We start from the raw sequence: 23,361 nt of genomic DNA, 5'->3' as shown, positions 1-23,361 counted from the left end.
GAGTATGATGAATGATAAGAAGATTCTATTTCTCTCTCAAATTCCCTCCTTCTTCTCCCTAGTTTCTCTAGGAGTACACACTCACTCGAAGAGTGCTTCTGCTTCGATACATACATCCATATGAAGTAGGGTGTATCACACAATCTAGTAAAGGGTGAGCAATAAAATAATATTTGACGACTAGCTACAATATTAGAACTTGCAATTTTGAAAATTTCTAAACAAGGGGAATTTCCAAGGCTATTTCTTGTTGCCTTTTATCATGGCTGTTTCCAAACAAGAGTAAACAAGGGGAACCACCTTCTCATGTTCAGGCTCATGTTTTCAAAGAATCAGAAGTAGTTTTTATATATAATTCATGAATAGGATATATTCATATAAAAAGATTCAAGAATCTGCATAATAATTTTGGAGGTTGTGATCAGGTATATATCATACTTGTTTGGGACACCACTTGTGTACCATTGGGATACCAATGTTATATAACATTGGTATCCCAATGGTACACAAGTGGTGTCCGTTCATGTAGTATTGACCCAAATGAAAAAAAGCTTCAACCTTTAAGAAAATCTGAGGCTTGTAAAGAGTTGGGATTTTATCAAATTGCTAACCAAGGTGTTATTCATGCTTTGAAGTGAAACAACAACAGTATTCAATCAAATTTACCAAAACCTTCAGTGCATAAATTGGCTTAATTGGAGAACTTGATAGGAGGAAAATGAGTTTTGAGAGAAAGGGTTGAGAGTTTGCCCAATTACAGTGAAAGAAAAGGAAAATTTTGTTATACCCTAATTTTGGACCTAAAAATACTTGCTCAAAATGTTTTTCCATCTCTGATATGTGTCTATTACTATTGAGTAATTGCCAATTTGATATTGCTTACCCTGATATTTTACTATGTTTTAGCTGCATGTTTTACTGTCTTTGTTTCGAAAATTTTCAATTGTGACTTTGTCTATGTTTTCTTGCATTTCAAACCATCCAAAATGTTTTCTTGCACATCAAGCCATTTGAAGATTGTCTCTGATCAATTGCATATTTCTCTGCATTTTATTTCAAGGTTATTTACAAAATTCATAAAAAAGGGTATCTTAGTCATTTCCTGCATGCAAACTCATTCTAGTCCTTGAAAATTGTCTCTGAATTTTTTTCAATTTGTTAGTATAAATCCTTGTTCCAATTCCATGTTAAAATCCATTTCAATGATTGCATTTGAGTCATTTTGAGTCATTTTAGTCCCTAGGGGCATTTTGGTCATTTCACACAAAATTTTGACAGAGAGAGGTTACTTTGAAGTACCTCATTTATGTAGTTGGTTCATTTTAGTCCTTCCTGTGTTTTTTATTGGTTTCCCTTTATGTTGTTTTCAATTTACATTTTTTTACCCAATTTTATTTTTAATTGCATTTTAGTCCTCAAAGTCTTATTATTTGCATTTTAGTCCCATTTTTCATTTCAGTCCTCTGAGTTGTTCAAGTTGTATTTTTTTAGTCCTTTGACAGTTTTACATTTTAGTCCTCAAATGTTTTAATTTCGTTTTTAAGTCCTTTTTCCATTATTGCATTTTGGTCCTTGTATTTTCAATAATTGCAGAAAGGTCCTTAGGTCCCAAACTCAGCAAGGCCGAGTTAGTTACAAGTCCAGACAGGTGTCAACAATTCATTGGGTCTCAAGCACACATGTCAGCTATAAATACAGGCCAACTCAGCAATGCACAGAGGAGATTCCATTCACAACACGCCACATCACACAAACACAATTCCCAATTCTCTCTCTTCTCCTCAAAATCAAAATCATAACCGTTTTTCCAGATTCATCAAGAACACCAAGAACATTCATCAAACCCTAAATTTCCAGAACCAAAAATTGAATCGAATTGAAGCAAATTCATCGCAGTTCTCAGAGATTCACGTTTGAATCTTCATCATCGAACTGGAAAAACTGCAATTCAAGCACAAATTCAACGAATTTGTACGATCATAGTGAGAGAAGTGAGAAGAAGAAAGAATCGAAGCAAGTTTTGAACCAGTGAAGAAGAAGAAGAGAAGAACACCGATTTATTTTTGGTTCAAACTTACCAGAAGAATCAGAAGCAGTTACGAAGTTCTCTAGCGAAATCTTTGTTCGAATCTCCGATTAACTCAGGTAACTTCACAAAAACTTCTTCGTTTTCATTGCAAAAGCTCAACGAAGGTCTATTAACACAAATAAACGGTGAATCGAAGCAGATTAACAAGTTCTAAGACTTGTTCTTTCGAAGAACTCTGAAAAGATTGAAAAGATTTGAAAACCGAACCCTAAAATGTAGATCTACGAAGATTCACCGTTTATTTTGTAAAACTAAGTTCATATTCGTAATCAGCATGAAAAATAGAGCAAGTTAGGGTTTAGATCCATGTAGATCGAAGTTGTTTAGGTCTCGCCGGAATCTGGAATTCACGGCGGTGACGATGAAGATTCCGATGAATCTTCATCTTCTCCAGCCGTTTCATTCCAGAAACCGGCGGTGGAAGATGATCGGAGAAGAAGAGAAGTTGCAGAGCTTCTCTCACTAGGAGAGAAGTTAGAGAGAGAAAGAAGAGGGGAAAATGAAGAAAATGTTGGAGTAAGGCTTATATAAGCCTCTAGGTTGCGTTTCCACCGTTAGATCTAGGGTTAGGAGGAACTGGATCAATCCAACGCCCCTGATGCGTTTGGATAGTCCAGATCCATACAGGATCTGGGGCCTGGGCTTCAGTTTGACTGGATTTCGTTTTCTTGCTATGTTTGTGCTATTCTCACACTGTTTTTTGATATTTGCACCTCTGTTTTACCAAAAAACCTTTAAAAACTTCCTAAAAAATGTTCAATCATTTTCTTGATATTTTTTTTTGATGAATCTTGATGTGTTTACATGTTAATCTTGATATAAATACATGAAAATGATTTGTCCTTTGGTAATTCAATTTCTTTTTCATTTTCTTGTTAAAAATCTTATTAAAAATTTCTAAAGGACCTTGTGAACTCTTTTGCAACTTTTTTTTTGACACTTGAAACTTGTTTCTAGGATATTTTGACATGTTAAAAAATGGATAAAAAAATAATGTGTTGTGTTTTGCTTTATTTCTTGAATTTTATGTTAAAAACTTGTGAAAATGTGCATAATTTTGATTCCAATTTTCGGTGTATGTTTGTGATTTGTGATGTGTGAATTGGTGATGGATTTGTCACTGTTTGGATGTGTTTCTTGTTGTATGTGAATGTGTGATTAGTTACTTGTTTTACAAGGCAAATTAATAATTGTTTGAGAAAATAAAATGTTAAATATATCTAGAGATGAATCACAATTTGGTAACTTGAGCATGAACCTCTAATTCTCACATTTTGGCTGCATTGAAACTCATTTTAAAATTGTCATAATGGGGAAATTGTGAGTCATGTGCATTTTGAAGTATTGTGATTAATTTCTAGTATGTTTTAACACTTTATCTTTGTGTTTTTGCCTTTGTTTAGTATTTTCTTGCCTTATTTCTTTATCCTATTATATCTTGTGTTACTAATCCTTTCATTTCATGTTTCATACATTTCATAAGCATAGTTCATTCTTTAGTTTTAGTTTTACTTCTTGCACTTTAAATTTTACCAAGAATTAGCTTGTAAAAACTTAGGATTTTTGTAATTTTCTTTATGCTTTTAAATTCTTGCAAGACCATAGCATGTAAACTAGGGCATATGTAAAGGACAATGGACTCTAATGATGTACACCGACACAAGCACCGACACATGCACACACATCACATGGATACTTTAGATGTATGTTTAGGAAATGTATGCTTTAGATGTATGTTTAGGAAATGTATGCTTTAGATGTATGCTTAGGAATCACGATACTTAGAAAAATTCTCTTTTCCAAAAAAAAAAACATGAACAACCTCACTCAAATAATTTTCCAAAGAAACCTTGGGATCAAAATCCCATTGAATTTTCTCTTTATTTTCTTAAACAAAAACTTTAATGAACTTTAATCATACTTAGACTTTCTTTGCAAAATAACTAATTCCACCTCACATTTTCCAAATCTTATGCCCTTGAGGCCTCTCTCTCTTATTCTTCAAAATTCCATTTTTCAAAATTAAAATCAACCAACAAAAACAAAAACATTTTTTGGAAGAGAACTACATGGATTTTGATCCCTTAAAAGGGTATGTAGGCAAGAAGTGAAAACTTCTCCAATTCCAATAAAACAAAAATTCAAACACATTCTTCTCCCTCCAATTCTTAACCTAGCAAACCCTTAGGTGTAAATAACATTTTCAAATAGCATTTAAAAACAAAGCGCGCGCGTAGAAAGTAAAGACGGTTCCTATAGGATACTATAGTCGTTGTGGGTGCCTAACACCTTCCCGTAACGAAAACAACTCCCGGACCTCGATTCTCAAGGGTTTTTCTTATTTTTCCCTTCCCAAGAAAAAATGAGATATCAAAGGTTAAAAAGGTTCAAACTTAATCAATGTTTGACACCCGAAAAACCAAGATAAAACAAATTTCTTAACACTTTCTCTTCCCAACCAAACATTCACATTTCCCATTTCTTTCTTTCTTTTCATATTTCTCTTGAACCTGAGGTTGAAGTCTTAATTCTAATTATATTAAGAAAAGTTGATAGTGTAGTTAACGTGTTTAACATGTGTATGAATTTTACGAAATTGTCATTTGTTTGTATGTGTATTTAATTTAACTTTTCATATTCGAATGCAAGTTAGCAATATTAGTTAGGAGTATGTTTAGGAAAAGAAAAAAAAAATATGCACCTAGTAATTTGTGGGGTTAAATAAGTAAATTTCTGTCGAAAAAAAGGGTTAAATAAGTAAATGGTCCCCCTAAATAAACCAACACTTGATTTTATTCCCCTTAAAATATTCTTTAGGCTTTTGATCCCTCCAAAATTTTCTATCCATTAAATTAGTTCATACTTTTTAATCAACTCATGTCTAACATTCATATTTTTTAATGAATTTTTCAGAAATGGATAGAAAATAATGACAATATTTTCCAAAAATAATTAGATTTTTTTTTTAAAAAACATGAATTTAATATGAATTAATTCATCTTGCATTTAGTCAAAGATTTTGGAGATTTTGGATCAGCAAAAATCATGGTCCGGAGGGTTGAAATCGTGGTACGATTTTGGATAACATTCAGCACTGTATTGTGTACTAACGTGAAATCGTGGCACAATTTTGATAGGACATGTGCACTATATAAGGTTTCATTCTTCATGTTTTGAGTAGAACTTGAAGAGAGAAATTTGAGAAATCAAAGGAGGTAACTTTAGGGTCGAAGGTCTTTGGTAAGGGTTCTTTTGAGAGCTTCTCTTGGGTTGGGAAACATTTGTACTCCCTCCGGTCACATTTATAAGCAAAAAAGCACTTTTTAGATTCATTGAATACATAATGTATTTGGTCTATATATTGACCAAATACATTATGTATTCAATGAACCTAAAAAATGCTTTTTTGCTTATAAATGTGACCGGAGGGAGTAAGCATTAGCAAATGAAGTCAACAAGTCAAAAGGTTTTGAGGTTTTTTTTTTTTTTGAAGAGGTCAAAAGGTTTTGAGTTACCTTTTGAAATTTGAATGCAATGTCAAAATGTACATTTATATTTTACCTTTGTAAATGAAATCACCAATACTATACTCCATTTATTAGCACATACAAGGCAAAATCATTTACTTTCTTGTGCACCATTATGCAACAACCAAAGATAGGAATGCACTACCAACTTTACTGTTGAGTATGTCTCCTTTGGTGGATTCTGCATGATCATAAGATCATTGAACTATATTGTTCCTAAGTCATTGTTAATTGAACTGCAACAGTTTTCATTTTCAGTTACATTGAAATCTTGTATACTGGTTTTATGATTGTTACCTTTAAAACAAAATTTTCAATCTTTGTTTTGCCTGCATTTATCATGACATGATATAGTAAACCTTGGTACTTATTTTAGTTGTGGAAATCAGTTCTCATGGTAACAAAGGCCAACTCATTATTTCACTCATGTGTAAGGGGACATTCTGATTTGATTTCTTTGTAATTATGTTTCCTGACATTCTGATGCACAATGAAATCTATTGAAGTGTACTATGTAGCATCTTATAAAAAAAATGTTATATATTAAAGATTGATTACTTTGAAACTGGTACTGTGTTATTTTTTATAATTGCAGATCGGATCCTTTTCATTATGGAACGAAAGATAATTTTGGGGTGGGAGAATGCAAAAGGCATATATCATCAGATGAAAAGTAGGATGAAAAAGCAAAGCAGAAATATAATTTGGCCAGATAGATGTTCCTGCAGAGATTGCAAGTAAATAATATTTTTCAAATGTTGGGACAAATAAATGGTACTCTTTTAACCTTTCCAATGTTAAACTCCACCCAGGGTAGTTTTAATCCTATTTAAGCTTCTGTAATTTTTCCACTGGTGTTTGAAGTTAATATATTTGCTTGCTTTGCAAGAAAATGCGTCAAGACTTTCAAATTCATCGGAATACAGAATTCTGGCTTGTATATCAGACACATGACAATTAAAAAAAATGAATAATAACAATAAGCTAATATTAGTGTTACTCCATAATTTTCAATGGAAGGCTTGAATGTGGAAAGAAGTTGTACATAATATTACTCCTATGCTTTTAGGTAGGTGATTACTAATTACCTTATAGTAAGGAGGAATTGTACCAATGGAATTTGTTGAAGAGGGTAAATTCTAGAAGAATGCAGCAATAAAGATGCGTAAGACAGCCACATTGTGAAGATTTTGATTGACAACCAAAGTATTGTAAATAGTACAATCCCCCACTAGATAGGACCCTTTTTCAATTTTCAACATCACCCAAAATAAAGGACAAAAGAGAAGAAATTAAGACAAAAGGAAGCAAGACCATTTTGATTTGAAAACTGCTCAGTAATTTCTTATTCAAGTTCTGACTGGAAGAAGGATCCAAATCCAACAACCTTCTCTCTTAGTTACAATATCACTAATTAACTTCTGCATCATCGGCCGGACCCTCTCCATCATCCGGATTCACATCAGAATTTCCATCATCCGGACCCTCTCCAAATTCATCTTTCATCGATTCATAATTCAGATAGCTTTCTGTCACTTTAAGGTTGAGGAAAAAAATTTGAAACACAACACAGCAAGTCTTCAACAACTTCTTCTCGAAGCTCTTAACACAATCAAAATTGAAATTACCGGCGTCTAATTGTTTCAAAGGTAAGCACCTCATTTGTGAAGCCCTATTTAGGGCTTCACCAAGTCCAAGATTATCCTTCAGGCAAAACTCATTCTCAGTACTCTTGAGTAAAATAGAACCCTCTTGGGAATATAATTGCTCAGAACCAGACATAAGGATGGCTGCCAAAAGATCATCCTGATTGCAGAGGTTCATTAAGTGCTGACACACAAGGTCTTTTCTCATTGAAAATTTCCCAATTCCTTTATGATAGCTCAAATAGCTGCACATATATTAATAAATATTAGTATGATAAAAACCGGTAAGAGCCACCTAACATAATACTTATATCTATACCTATTAATAAAGACAATACTTTTCTTTTGGTGTAGCCTTTTTTGCTTTCCAATAATACCCTCGGTAGTTTTTGTTTTTTAGATTTAAATAACTTCTTCCAACTTCCGAAAATGACAAGTTTCCTCTTGATTTGAAATGAATATATATCATGTTTCCTTCTAATGTCTTCTCTCATTCCTTCCCTCGCTATTCATTGATTATTTTTACAGTAAAAACCATCAACAAAAATGATAGCAGCAACAGAAACTTTCCTCCTTTTCATTCTCTTGCTTCATAATTTGTTAATTTATTCTTGGTTTTAATTTATTTTTTCCTTCAATCCCCTTTCGCAGAGTGTTTGCAGGGTGAGTGTTTTCATTGGATATCAACTACAACAATAAGGTTTGTTTTTCATTCTAATTCAAATTTGTTTTCTTATTTTAAGATTATATCCTTTTTTTATAAGAATATATTTAATTCGTATTTGGTTTGATACAAATATCAGTAAGATATATTAAACCCGCACATACATATAATTGCATAAGCAACAAGATAGACAAAGGAAGAGAGAATAGAATATGTTTTCAACTCGAAACTTTCAATATCAATTCTTAACTAGAAGATTTGAGAAGTATCACTTATACTCTTCATCATTAAGTTAGTGTATGATTGATTGATTTAGTGAATTAAATTGGTAATACATCCTATTCATATATGTAACTCAGTGTACATAATAACTTAATCAATAGAAAAAGTAACGACCTATCGTGGTGTATGCCAATATCAAAATTAAATTAATCTTTAGTTTAATTTCTCTCCGTGAGTTAGATTTTCTTTTTCAAATTCAATGTATTTGATTTGTGCCTATTACGATCTCTTCTAATGTGATTGCAATAGACTTTTTTGTTTTGTTTTTGGTGGTCTTTGTAGTTAATAATACTATTTTTCAAAGCCGGGTATGATATGTTCAAACAATTTGAGTATTTTGGTAAGACTTTATATCGTTCTAACTGTTTCGTTTTTGTGAATAATTAATATTTTCATACTGATTTTTGCTCCTGAAATGATTAATATAGCGTCAACTAATTCACGAAATTGTCCCGAAGCTTTTACCCCACTACTGCCCGTGTTTTCCGGCCATTAGAAGATTGTATTGGGTAACAATGATTCGTGATGATATTTGCTATAAAAGCCTTCGCTGTAAATAGCACTTCTTTTTTTGCTCAATCCATAACTCAAAGGAAATATATTATACTGATTTTTCACTAATGTTCCTATGGCTCTCAATTTATCAATAAATTCAAAGATAGGACTCAAACTCAAAAAATAAAAACAAAGAGTGTACGTAGGATGCATGTGTTTCTAATTCCACTCTTTATGATCACCATTTGTTTCATTTCTTTCATGTTTCTCACAATATTCCATGATTCTTTTCTTCTTCTCAGTTGTCTTTATTGTTGTTCTCTTTATGTGTGATTAGAGTGGTTACACCTTTTTGATTCCCCCTTTGTTCTTTTTCTCTGCCTGCATGAATTTTTGTTACTTTTTTCTCATTAATTGATTTTTACTCTTTATTTCATTTTTGTTATTTTATAAGTTTTAATCACCTTTCTTTTTTATCTTTCGCAGGGTGTGAACATAAGAAGAGTAGAGAAAGGGGCTGCATTTTTGTGATAGTAAGAGTAACCAAGTTGTATAGATTAAAAAATTGGTAAAATAGAACAAGAATTTTATTCATTTATTACTACTTTCAATATAAATAACGAGTGTGGAGGACACCCTCTAGGATCTTAGGTGAGTATCTCAATTTCAATTTGGATTTTCCACCCTCAATTCCATTCATGTTTTGGGATACCCTTAAATTTATGTCATTTCTTTTTCAATTTTTATAATCAAATATAGATAACTATTGTTATGTGTTGTGGACCTTAAAGATTTGGAGCAACTATTACAAGTAAATCTCATGGTATAATAAATAACATTGATCAGTGCACATTTTTTATAAAAATAAAAAATAAAAAATTAAGATCAATGCACTTCAATTGAGATTACACTTGATTTTTTAATATCTTTATGGTGTCATACTTGATTTAAGTAATTCCAGTCCGGTCATTGATTTCAAAAAGTAGCACTAAGTCTCATGATATAATGCATTACCCAGTTCAAAAAGTTCCATACAATTTGAAATGGACTAAAAGGCTTCATAAATAATATGGCTTCTAACATATGACTTTGACTTTTTACCTTCCTTCTCAGTGTGTGTTATAGTTTCATATTCAAAATGCTGGGATCAAACTATAGCAACAGTTTTACTACATGGGTATGTATGCACAGAGTCAACAAATAAATAGAACATGAAGGGGAGATTGAAATTGTGGATCTCTAGAAGGAAACACTCCATAACGTCCACAACCATTCCCTCAAGAAAGAAAGAAAGCTTCTTCAACCAAGTTTACTTCAATAATTAACTTCTGTTTTGGTTGATTTTGTTTTTCTTCTGATTGGTTGTTTGCAAAATTCTATTTTTTGTAGGATAGGAAGAGAGAAAACAAGACAAAAAAACTACCACCTATAGCACGTAAGCGGTGGAGAAATAAAAGATGACATTTTTAGGAGCTGATGTGTGAACGGAAGATTGGGACTTCACGGCGGTGATGCAGTATCAACTACTCTGTGGTGGTCGTACGCATATAAATAATCCACTGTAATGGTGGTATGTTATTTACTACAGTGTTTTCAAATAGCGGCTATGGCGCCTCTATATAGCACTATAGCATAATAGAATTTGAACAAAATTCTATAGCATAATAAATAGAATTTGAAAAACCCATGCAAAATTTTCTTCTCATGGAATGATATTTTGACATCTAATTTTCAACAACTTTTTAGGAACAACCTTTTTCCTCCATTTTTATCGGACAATAACAATAGAGAGAGAAAAAGGAAGAGAGAGAATAAAGGTATAATGAGAGTATGAAAGAGAGTTGTCACAAAAGTTGTTGAAAATTGGTTGTCAAAATATCATTCCTCATTTATCTTTACTGTTTTTGCAATGTTATTGTTGTGGGTGTGCGTTGTGTATAGGATGTGTGGAAGGCCAATAGTTGGAATTTCTTGGGAGGCCACTTCATGAATATGATGTGTGTGAGAGAGAAATTTTAGAGGGAGAGGAAATACATGTAGAGGTATGGAGAAATAAAGCAATTTAAGGGAAAGGTTAGAAAAAGGAAACAAACATTCTCGACTACCAGATATAAATGCGGCGTGTTGTTGGTATCAATAAGTCCCAAATTACAATGGTATCATGACATTATGGTTGAAATTCTCCCCTCTTCAAAAAAATGGTTGAAATTCTTCCTTTTTATTTTATTTATTGTGTTATTTTTTTAGGAGATTTATGTTTTTTTTTTGGGAGAATACAAAGTGTTGTGATGTTCTATATTCTCAAGTTTTAAGAATTAGAATCAAACATACATATATACACAAAGAACATGTGGGATGCATACGTTTGATCTATGATTATTATTTATGTTCATAATTTGAACAAAAATGTTTTTTTGGGAGGTTGTACCAACAAGTGTTGGCTAACCTTAACACTAATCATATATATATATTTACGTCTTTTAGTTTATCAATTTTTATCCTCAATTGTGTAATCTATAAATAGTTAAATTAAAACCAATTTATACAAAGAAAAATAATTAAATGTATGCATACGTTAGAGCAGTAGAAAGAGCGGACAGACGGACACGAGCCCGTCGGGATGCTAGTATATTATAATTAAAATAATTAAAATATACCTTGTCCATTCAGGTTTCCGCTTGTGATCGGTAAAAGTCTTCTTTGCAGTCTCTAAAACATCAGAAAATGTTTTGTCAACAATATGCTTCCTAAGCCAATATACCTCCATGAGGAAGGTTCTATGTAAAGGATGAACTGCATTAGGCTTATCGCTGAAACATGTCAAACACAGAAGAAAAAAATTAGTGTCAAACATGTCAAATATGTGCCCATAAAACAGCTGAGGACTTTTATTATATATAACCAAACTTACGGGATATATTGAAGCTGAAACATGAATTTAACAGACCCTTGACCATTCACAAAACCATTTCTGGCCTGAAACACGTGTGGATGCCTTGAATAAATATCTGCAGAAGCAAAATCATTCTTGAGGTAAAGCAATTTCGAAGGTATAGTGGGGTGCACTGCTGCAATCACAACCCAGATTAGTTTTGCCTTGGTTTCATCAAGCATAATGAGAAGTTCCAATCCCGATCCTTTTTTTTTATAATGGATGCGCCTGCAAATGTGCAACGTGTTCACGAGTACTGTGATATACTAAGTAACGAGAATAGGGAATAAAGTGTAGTATTTTCAATAAATAACACTTAAATCATACCATTTTTTTGAAATTGAAATGTAGTGCAAACCTTCAGACGGTTTAAGAGTAAACTCCCCTTCCTCATACAGTGAGGCATCACTAAACTCACTATGCTCCGGATCCTTCCGCTCACTCCTAGTATCCTTCAAATTCAAACGATGCTCCACAATGGCTTTTCTAAATGCAGCTCTATATGTATTCAGACCTGAAATTTAAAAAAAAATAAAAAAAAAATAAGAAATGAGTGATTATGGTTGTTGAGAAGAATGAGAGGAAAAAAATGATATACTTTCTTCCTCCGTCGTCATCTTTGTTGAGGCCGATTTCGGCGGTGGTGGGTGGAGGTAGGTTTAGGGTGGAGAAGATGGCGATTTAGGGTCTGAGACAAACAATGGCGGCGGGTTTATGGTGGAGAAGAGACAGATTTAGGGTTTGAGCCAAACAAGTGAGTGAGAGAGGAACGAGTTCAGGTTCCATTTAGGGAGCTATCCATTTAGTCTATTTAGGTACCTGGATGCATGACATGTGGCAAATAAATATTCAAGGGATGTGATTAAAAGATATTTGGTTTTTAATTTTATTTAATAAATAAAAAAAGGAAACAGAGGAGACGGTTGCTTCTCTTTCCCCTGTTACTCAGTAAATGTCACAGTTCCTTCCCTCTTCCACTCAACCGCTCAACGCTGCCTTGCACCGCCCCTCACCCTCCAGCAACACTGACATGTAATAACAAAACTCCAATAAAACATACTTATCTCAGATTGATTCCCAAATTCTTTATATGAATCGGTTATACTAATCACTACTTGTATATAATTGATTGTACTAATCTAATTTGCATACAAATCAAAACAAATTATTGGAAAAAATTGTATGATGATTGACGAACAAAAGTGCACAACCCTTGACGGCGGCAAGCGAGCGCACTTGGAAGAGGAAAAGAAACGAACAAACTTTCATCTGTTATTTATTATTTTTTTATTAAAAAACCATTAATTTTGATCTTTTAATCACAGCCCTTGAATATTTATTTGCCACATGTCATGCATCCAGGTACCTAAATGGACTAAACGGATAGCTCCCTAAACAAGTTAGAGTTTGTTTATTAGATAAACTAATTGTTATTATATTTAATGTCTGACTGTGTCTCTAACATGAAACATATGAATTCATGGGAACAGCTTTCCTACTTGCTATTCTTGGTGAATTATTCGCAGTTGCTTTTTTCACTACTTATTCCATCCACTTAATAAGTTCTGCAATAGAATTCATGGTAAGGGTGGAGTTTAACAGAATACTTGCTTGCTTTGCAGTTAATATATTTGCTTGCTTTGCAGGAAAATGCTTCAAGACTTTCAAATTCATCGGAATACAGAATACTGGCTTGTATATCAGACACATGATGTTGCAAACTAACGCATCCTGAATTTGCTTAAACGATGCCGTTTTATATTTTTTTGGTTAGGAACAGGTTGAACAGTATGCAAGGCACCGTATCTAAGTATTCTCCTAAAAAAAATGAATAATCTATACCTATTAATAAAGGCAATACTTTTTTTGGTGTAGTTTTTTTTTTTAATACCAAATTGCCCTTATACAGTTACTATCTCACGTTGCCGGTTAGTAAAAAAACAAACTGCTGCCTTACAAACTAATACTCTTACAACCGCTAGACACAGTACAATGAATTTTTATGATTTTCAGTTTCTTTATCAAAACACATCCGGTCAAAGCATTATGCAATTGAAAGATTGTTGATATAGGAAGAAATAAATTTGTGGACGACAAGTAAACAACCAATTCAACTAATTTTATCCTACTGATCCAATACACAACTTTTGCATTAGATTACAATTGCTTTGTATAATTGTGTACATCCAACCCACTTGCATGCATTTTTTTTTGGTTGCTTTTATAATAATTCTTTTGGTTACTACTTCCATGCATTCTGTAACAATTGCTATAAAATTTAATTTTCCACAACTAGCCTAACACGTTGACAAAATCATTTTCATTTTTGTAATGAAAATGGAAGAAAATACAAAAAGTTAGCGACTAGCGTAGGTATTTGTGTCTGCGCCGTTGTGCAGCTTGAAAGAATATGCTATCCTTCTCTTCAAATGTATTTAACAATTTTGGAAGAATCAATTAATAATAATACGTTCTTTCGCTCTCATCTTGCTATCCTATATATTCATCTGCCGTCATCGGTGAAACGTAAGGTTCGTGTTCGTAGACAGGATTCCTAATCAAATGAATTATTAAAATTCAGTGTTTGTTTGCTGTTTTTGCAATGCAAACTATTGTTTTTGTTTGTGAGTTTTAAAATTAATGCAATTTGCATATATCATTATAGAGGAAACTTGATTACTGAATATGTGAAATTGAAGCAAGATTAACTGATGCCCTCGATCAATCAAATAACCTGAAAACGTTACTACATCCCATTCACAAAATATTGTTACATTGAAGCGACGGAGTGGAGTAGCAACCTGCTATGGAATCAACGTCATCGCAAGGGAGGATTCCACCAACACGGGTTTATAGGTCTTGCTTTTTCTCGAATTTTTTCACACTTATTGTGGTAATTACTTATTTGTTCTGCTCATTTCTCCTTTTTTTTTTTTTTCTTTCTTTCATGCCTTTTCTTTTAAAATAAAGTAGAGACTGATTTATGTCTCTTGCAATGGTTTAGGAATAATGGAGAGGAAACCCAGCACAATAAAATCACGGGAACATCAAGAATAAACGATGGTGGTTTCTTTATATAAGGTATGTGATTTTCAATTTGAATGGTGAATTAAATAATGTTTGTAAATAAATGAAACCACTAATGTAATTTTTTTACTAATGAACAACATCAGTTATATAATTTTTAAGTAATATTGAAGTGGACACTTACCCTTTGTTTTATTAATGATTTTTCAACATACAATTGAAGAGTACGTCAACTCCCTCCCTATGAAACTTCTCTACTCCCTAAAAGAAGAAAAGATAAGATAACCTTGATCGATGATCATTAATCCTTAGCATGTCCATTATATTGTTCTTAACATACGTGTTAAACAAATTAGGTGTATATTACTCTTCTGCATGGTGTTAAACAAATTAGTATATGACATGTTAAACAATATTTTATTTAAAGAAGCATAGTATCAAGTATATACATGTGCTATATACAGACGTTAGCGCAGTAGGAAAAGTTTTATTTAAAGAAGCATAGTCATCAAGTATATACATATGCTATATACAGACGTTAGCGCAGTAGGAAAAGCGGACAGACGGACATGGGAGTGCCCGTCTAGACGCTAGTAATAATAAGCTAAAATTAGCGTTACACCATAATTTTCAATGGAAGGCTTGAATGTGGAAAGAAGTTGTACACAATATTACTCCTGCGCTTTTAGGTAGGTGATTACTAATTACCTTATAGTTAGGAGGAATTGTACCAATGGAATTTGTTGAAGAGGGTAAATTCTAGAAGAATGCAGCAATAAAGATGCGCAAGACAGCAATAAAGAGGGTAATATCTAAGTATTCTCCTAATAATGTTTCCAAACCAACAGTTTATGTCAGACAGTTCAAGGGGGGAAAAGCAGCTATGCTATTTGCAGGCCTCTATCTTGTGGCCCTTGGAGTAGGTCACCAAACTGTGGCACTGGAATAAAAGGTTTACTTCCTCCTGATGGAGCTGAGCAGTTTGATGAGATGGTCTGAATTTTTTTAATTACTTTGTCTTCTGCCTGTCATGTGGTGCATTGTTTGCAATTACTTTTGTGGTGGGGATTGAAGACAACAAGGTGTAGCAGTTGGGTTTAGGTATATCAACATCATCAATACTACTCTCCATTCCAGTTTTTCTTCTTGGTTCACACATATACAGAACCAAGGTTCCAATTGGAAGCCCTATCACACCAATGTTTAAGGTACACTTTAGTGAATCGTGATTCCCTACAGTCAGTGCATTTGACGGAAATGGATTCACTGCAGTCGTGAATTGAACCAGCTGAAAGTCTCGGTTGTTGGATGAAAATCATTTGGATTATATTTCAAGTTATGTTTTAAATCAGAATTGTTGGAGTTTAAATCCAAATCATTTGATTTTCATCCAAGGACTTAATTGGCCGAATGCGTGATCCTCCTAACTGCAGAGAATCCAATTAAGCCTTTGAGGCAATCGTGCAATCTTGATGATCATGTCAAGGTTGGATGGCACATGTCCCAACTTTCATAAAATCGAAGCCAAAATAATGTTGGAAACGGGAGCCACCCAATAGTCCATTTGAACGACTTCATGATTGACTAGGCAATCCACATCCACGCTTTAAGCAACTATCATCCACTAAAAATGCAAAGTAAATAGACAAATAGGTCATCAAAATTGTAAACATCTGTTAAAATAGCCCTTTATTTTTCTGAATTGGCAATAAATATTTAAAATTGTAAAATACCATGTTATGACATAACATGTTAAATGAACATATCACATTTGACGTTGATCCCCCATTAACTTCAGCTCAATAGAGACTAATTTCCTGTGAAATTTATGTCATCGTAGAAACAAATTTGTCAATGATTGCAAATTACATAGAGATTAATTACCAAAAAATGAGTCCCTGAGAGACTTAAGTTTTATTGGCAAATTAATCTCTAGAGTGAAGTCAATGACGTGGGATTAGGGATGGCAATTGGACCCAGACCCAATGGATACCCGCAAAAAATACCCACGATGGGTAGGGTAAAACCCCGCTTTCATGGGTATGGACACGGGTCCGGGTAATACCCACAAATTTTAATGGGTATGGGCACGGGTAAGGGTACTATACTGCCCAGACCCGCAGCCCCGCATATACATATTTATATAATATCATAAATAATTTATTTATTTTTTGTGTATAATTAATTTATTTATCTAGCTATTTAAGCCTATAACTAAACTTAAACAAAAAAAACTACTTAATATAATAACAACTCCATCATGCCGGTGTACAATTTTTTAGGGATATTTTGGATGTTTTTATTTCACTAAATACTACGATTCGAACTATTTTTTGAGTAAATTTTAAAAAATTTAGACCGTAGTTTTATTTCAATTATGATGTTTTTATTGTCTGTTCATAGTTAAAGTGCGGGTAATGGGTGCGGGTATGGGCCCTTAGGTACCCATAGGGTATGGGGAAGGACACTAAAGTTGTTGCCCACGAGGGTACGGGCACGGGTACGGGTATTTTTTACAAATGCGGGTATGGGGATGGGCACTATAGTACCCTACCCATAGGGTACCCATTGCCATCCCTACGTGGGATCAATGTAGAGGGGCCTCATATTTAATAAAATGTCATGTCATAGTTCTAACAATACAAGTTATTATAAGGACTTTTTTGACTGACACTTTACAATTTCATGAATGTATTACCGATTTGCAAAAATCAGTGACTATTTTGACCGATGTTTGTAATTTCAAGGACTAGTGTGTGTATTAAAAAAAAAATATGACATAATGACTAGTAAAAAATTTTAAACAAGGAGCTTTAAATTTGATGACAAGTTCTTGTGGCAGCAATTTGCAACAACTTACAAATCAAGGAATTCATCAGCCATTGCTATCGCTTTTTTAATTTTATGATTCATAGCCCATCTTCACATGCTAGATTCTACGATATTTCACTTTGAATTATATTGAGCTCTATCTTTTCAAAAGAAAAAATGGATTATATTACACAGCACAATAATATTGATATACGACATACATGCTTTGTGATATCTTCATGCAGAGTTCTGGCTTTGTGCTCAAGCTCCAGCTGTAAAAGACAAGGTGGTTATCATTTGGTCACTATAAATTCAATCAATTATTATTTAACAAATCAATTCTTATTCACAAGAAACACAATGCTCAAACAGGGAAAGCCCATAAAATCAATGGCATCTAAAATGTCACAAAAAAAAAAAAATTAAGGGTTCTGAAACAAAACTAAAGCCAAAAATGCCTAGATTATGCAGCATTAAATCTATAGTATGCTTCTGTTTCTCAAGAAATCGTTGATGTCATTGCTTCTCCCCTGTGATTTACATTGTATCCCATGTGACCCCTCTCCTTTTCCCATCAGTTCAACGGCCCTTTCTCTATGCCATTGACATATATTAGCTTTAATCATATGACATTACACATTAGTGAATGTTATATTGGACGTGAAGTTAAAAGACAGGCCTTAATAACCATGTGGAGATATAGTTTTCTATGATTTCTACAATTGAAGAAATTAGACATTGGCTTCAATGTTGAAGAGTCGAAACATGTATTGGCTACTACCTTGAAATGTTAATTACCAAACAAAATAATGAATTTTATATTTTATCATGCAGAATCAATAACCTAGGCCTAATTTCCTTGAACAATATGGATACACAAATCATATCGGATAACATCAACAAACTTTGAAATCAATAACAGATAATCACCTTCACATCAGAAATCCAGCTATGCTCTTACACAGGAAATAATACTATACATTCAACATCTTTTTGAAAAATGGTTTGGAAAATGAGTTTCCATTTTAACTTGGAAACTACTACTTTGATTGCAACCAGGTTTCAGAATTGGGGGATATCGCAGCAGAAACGATTGTTAGCAAAGTAGTAATACCTATGATATGGATACATATATCAGTGTATGCGTATAAATAAAGTATGATAGCTAGTAAAAGAAGGTCACTCATGTTTACTTCCTTCTACAGCAAGCAATGTATGACTTAGTTATGTGCAGTATTCTTTGCCTACGAATTAAAGCAAATTGCTGTCAAAATTACACGTATGATCCGCTTCTACATAAAAGAATATATAAAATCATGAAGCAAAAACAATATTATAGAAATAAGACCAAGAAAAATGAGAATATGATAGTATTTGTACTGTACTTGAAAATATGATGCTAGCAAAATTAACTACTGTACTTTTAAATGAAAAATTGTATATGGTTGATTTTTTCAGACCAATAACTTAAAGCAAAGACCAAGATTACCTATTACTTGTAAGAGAAGATGAGAATTCTTATGTAAATAGTCATTTGGGTCGGATTTAATTCTAACAAAACTTCTTAACACTTTGCCATCAAAGGTTTCTGGTTGCTTCAAAATCTCCTCAATTAAGCTCGTCCTCAAGTAGACAAGCTTTATGTTTGAACTCATTATAGCTGCAAATCCACTTGGAAGCTCTTCTGAACGTACGCTCCGACAAGATTTCGCAGTTGAATTCAAATTTCCCTGCTTTGAAAATTTGAATGCCTCATTATCATCTCTTTCTTCTGTGGTAGTACTCGATGATGATGCAACATCAAGTTCAGAAAACGCTTCAGTCGTGTCTCTACCAATAATTTTAAGAAAATCTATGAGACTTCTTGAACCCCTTCCAACAAAATCCTTTTCGTATCTTCCGCTATTTTCCCTTTTATTGATTTCAGTTTTTTCATGCAATTCTTCTTTCTCCTCACTGATTTAACTCTTGACGTGTCAACCAAGTCATCACAATCAGAACCTATAAAGTCACTCACATCAGATTCACCAGTATCATCTTCCCCCTCGCCTACTTCATATGGATCCAAGTCACACTTGTTTTTTCCATTTTTAATGATATCACAGGCAATGTAAACATCCTGAGAATTCAGCCCTTCTTTTTTTTGATAACTTGATCATATTCAAAAAAGTAACTTTCAACTGTATCTGGAACCCTCGTGACAGATTCAACTGGTACAAGGGACCAAGATATGAAATCTCAAGCAAGTCAGAGTATGCAGTAACTTTGCTAATTCGAGAAAGCCACTCTCCAATTACAAATGAGTTCTCAAAACTTACTTCTAACTTCCCTCCAATGTCTATTTATAATTCTGTTTCACAAACAGAATTAGTTACCAAGCTGTCCTAACAGTATTTCTACTCCTAACATACACCCTACTAACAGCTGGTCCACTAACAATACTCCCCCCAAGGACTTTCACCTTGTCCTCAAGGGGAAAACAAGGAAATGCTGCTTGTAAGCTATCCATGCTTTCCCACGAATTGTCACATTCTGGCAAGTGTTTCCATTTAACTAATACTTCTGCTGCTCCATGGGAGTTGTATCTCAGCTCCGTCACATCTTCCAATTCTGGCTGAAGGACCCACTCGTTAGTGATAGCTGCTGACAAAGGTTTAGATACATAATCAGCAGTGACAGCCTTCTTTAATTTGCTAACATGGAACACTGGATGCACTCTGCATCCCTCAGGTAGTGCCAGTTTAAAGGCAACGGAGCCAATCTGGTCCACCAATTGGTAAGGAGTAAGGACCATAGTACCTTGGGCTAAGCATCTCATTGTGTCTCCTGGCCAGAGGGCTTCATCTGTAAGGGTTGGCTTTCAAGTACACCCATTATCCCACTGTTAACACTAATTCCCTCCTGTGTTTGACAGCCTGTTTCTTCATTCTCTCTTGGGCTGCAGTTAAATTTTTCTGTAACTGATCCAAAATAACATCTCTCTCATGATATAACATGTCCATGGCTTCCACATTTGATGGGATATTCAGACCCTTAAGAATTGGTGAAGGTTCTCTACCATACAAGGCCTTGAAAGGGGCCATACCAGCTGACACATTAAAATTGGTGTTGAACCATAGTTCTGCCCAACACAACCACTTAGGCCACAATCTAGGCTTGTCCCCCACAAAACATCTCAAATACAACTCTAAGCATCGATTGGTCACTTCAGTTTGACCATCGGTTTGAGGGTGACATGTTGTACTATACTTCAACTCAGTCCCTGCTTGTTTGAACATTTTTTTCCAGAACTGACTTGGAAAAATAGTGTCCCTATCTGATACTATTGAATATGGGAACCCGTGCAGCTTGACTATATGGAGGAGAAATGCATCAGCAACATCTCTGGCAGCGAAGGGGTAACCCAACAATAGGAAATGAGCATATTTAGTTAGTCTATCGATGACTACTAATATGGTGTCCTTCCCTCCCACCCTAGGTAATCCTTCATTAAAGTCCATGGAAATATCAGCCCATACCTTAGAGGGAATATGCAGAGGTTGCAACAGTCCTGCTGGGGATAGAGTTTCATGCTTGTTTTGCTGGCAGACTTGACACTTTGCAATGTACTCTTTTATATCACCTTTCATTCCCTCCAAATAAAAAATGTTTGCAATCCGCTTATAAGTTCTGAAAAGACCCGAGTAACCTCCTTGCAAGGTAGCATGAAATTCAGCCAAAATAGTGGGGATTTTGGAGAATTGTCTTGGCAGCACTAAGCTGCTGCCTCTCATTAATATACCCTTCTGAACCCAAAACTTGGAATCTTCTTTGTGTGTCATCAACACCTTCTATGTCAGAGCTGCTATATGCTTATCAGCCATAATCTTTTTTTCCCAATCCTCCCATTCACTCAAATTCACCTTGGATAATGAGGCATACATCATTTGTCTAGATAATGTGTCAGTAACGTTGTTGGCACTCCCTGGTTTGTATTGTGGTCAAAATCAAATCCAAGTAATTGAGGTCCATTTAAATTGATCTCCCCTAGTATAGTTTGTTCCTGCAGAAATTGAAGACTTCTCTGATCCGTTCCGAAGACAAAATGCTGCCCCAGCAGATAATGTCGCCATTTCTGTACAGCCAACACAATTGCCATTAGCTCTCTCTCATACGCTGATTTCTGCTGAGCTCTAGGTGATAATTTTTTACTCAAATATAAAATCAGTCTCAAAGGAACAACTGGTCTACTAACACCTCATATCTATCTTTTCCTGCAAATGAAAAAGCACATAATTATTAAGATATACAAATAAAGAGAAAATTAATACAGCCTGGATAAAGAGATGAACTTATTTTACTCAATTCTGAGTTTCCAACCAAGAAAATAATGAAATAAAACAATATTGAAGTTCAATAAGAAAAATGTCACACTTTGTTTTAGTTTATATAAGGTAAAATTCCATAACTAGGATCATACTGAAATTTTATTCATTAAAGTGAAACATTGCATTCATCACAATTGAATGAGTAACCCAAATTAAAAAAACTGGATTTTACTTTTTGCACTAATTCAAACGATTTGAACCCTTACGGAGAATAACAGTAAGAAACCTGTTGGACAATCTAGGATTCTTTTTCAAAGATAAATAGAACATGTTTGTTTTTTTAAACACATCAAAACAAAACAAAAAAATTTATTGATAAAAAAACACATCAAAACCAAAACACTTGCAAGTGTTTCCAAAACAGAGAACAGAGTTAAATAAAAAAAACACTATAGAACCAGGGCCTGTGTTACTTATAGCCCTAGTATAACAATCCTGTATAGTTTTAGGTGGAAACTCTACCCACAAACATTGGCAATTTGTGCCAAAAAATATCAAATTGTGAGTATAAATAAATGATAAACAAATAGCAAGGTTTTCAAATTTAGGATTCCACATACTGTTGCAGGTTTCTGTTTCTTACATTTGCTGCACATAATATAAGCCAAGATTTTAGCTTCTTCAAAAATAAAAAGGCAAATTATGTCAGATTTTTACTCAATTAGAAAGGCTAGTTTTGAACAGGGCCTACGAAATCCTTTGTTTCTTTTGACAAGAGCTAATTCTGCACCATAGAAGCATTTTCACAAATAATTTTTAGGGTTTATAAGTAGGATAAAGTTACTTGGTGATGATAATGATAGAAATATATAAGCATGAAAATGAGCATGACCAAAACCCAAAGTTGATGAGACCACATACAGAGCAAAATCTACTGAAAACTTTGAAACTGATTTTGATTTTAGAATCGAAAACAGATCTAAAATCAAAATCAGTTTCGTGATAGAAATGCATACTCATGCAATGAATGAACTATGAGAAGAAGTTAAAGAAATTACCTAAAATTAGAAACTCGCATTTCACCACCATCTTTGCAAACAAAGCAATAATCTTCAGAAATCTCTTCCTTTCTTCTGTTGTTATTCCTTTTCACCATTTTTTTATAAAACCAGAAACTCTATGAAGAGTAGTTTGTATCTGAAGAAAACCGAAATTAATGAAAATGTGAATGTTCGATTTTACAGAAAGAGCGAAACAAGCAAAATCGGAAAACTCATAAGCTAGTACATTACGTATTACGATAAGAAAATAGGAAAATGTAGCTACCTTGTAATGAACGTTTAAAGCGTTCACGAAGGTGTAAAAGGATGGATATATAAGGTGTAAATGAAAATTATAGAGAAGTAGAAATTGTACTTTCTGGAAGGTGTAAATGTAGCTACTTTGTAATGAACGTTTAAACCGTTAAGGAAAGTCAAAAATGAGTGTGAGTGGAGGGTGTATTAAATGCGTTTAAAATCATACTTCATTTTTTGTTTTTTGAAATTTTTTGATATTCATTTATTCAAATTAATAGATACA

At 33.7% G+C, this 23,361-nt stretch overlaps 1 protein-coding gene and 1 long non-coding RNA gene across 2 annotated transcripts; one reads left to right on the top strand and one right to left on the bottom strand.

The window, feature by feature from the left end:
- Positions 1–6,623: 6,623 nt before the first annotated feature.
- LOC146923797 (uncharacterized) lies at positions 6,624–12,401 on the bottom strand. The gene is made up of 5 exons (XM_085708932.1): positions 12,234–12,401; positions 11,963–12,149; positions 11,615–11,863; positions 11,361–11,513; positions 6,624–7,507 (listed from the first exon to the last, which is right to left on the bottom strand). Exons 1-5 carry the CDS (start codon positions 12,250–12,252, stop codon positions 7,027–7,029), a joined length of 1,089 nt encoding a protein of 362 aa, XP_085565058.1. The 5' UTR covers positions 12,253–12,401; the 3' UTR covers positions 6,624–7,026.
- LOC146923798 (uncharacterized) lies at positions 7,751–9,303 on the top strand. The gene is made up of 3 exons (XR_015009869.1): positions 7,751–7,962; positions 8,491–8,548; positions 9,190–9,303. It is a non-coding gene; the product is annotated as an uncharacterized LOC146923798 (long non-coding RNA).
- Positions 12,402–23,361: the final 10,960 nt, after the last annotated feature.

The sequence above is a fragment of the Medicago sativa genome, chromosome 5, assembly GCF_051527215.1.
Source record: "Medicago sativa cultivar Bolivia chromosome 5, Bolivia_mono, whole genome shotgun sequence".
NCBI classification, from domain to species: domain Eukaryota; kingdom Viridiplantae; phylum Streptophyta; class Magnoliopsida; order Fabales; family Fabaceae; genus Medicago; species Medicago sativa.
The sequence above is the reverse complement of the archived record's forward strand: the minus strand, read 5'-3'. Positions and strand labels throughout refer to the sequence as shown.

What these genes read in the sequence shown, in the direction of transcription:
- LOC146923797 (XM_085708932.1), bottom strand. An exon ending in TTTCAGCTTCAATATATCCC is followed by an intron (nt 11,514 to 11,614) that starts GTAAGTTTGGTT and finishes GACATGTTTCAG; the next exon opens with CGATAAGCCTAATGCAGTTC. An exon ending in CGGAAACCTGAATGGACAAG is followed by an intron (nt 7,508 to 11,360) that starts GTATATTTTAAT and finishes ATATATGTGCAG; the next exon opens with CTATTTGAGCTATCATAAAG.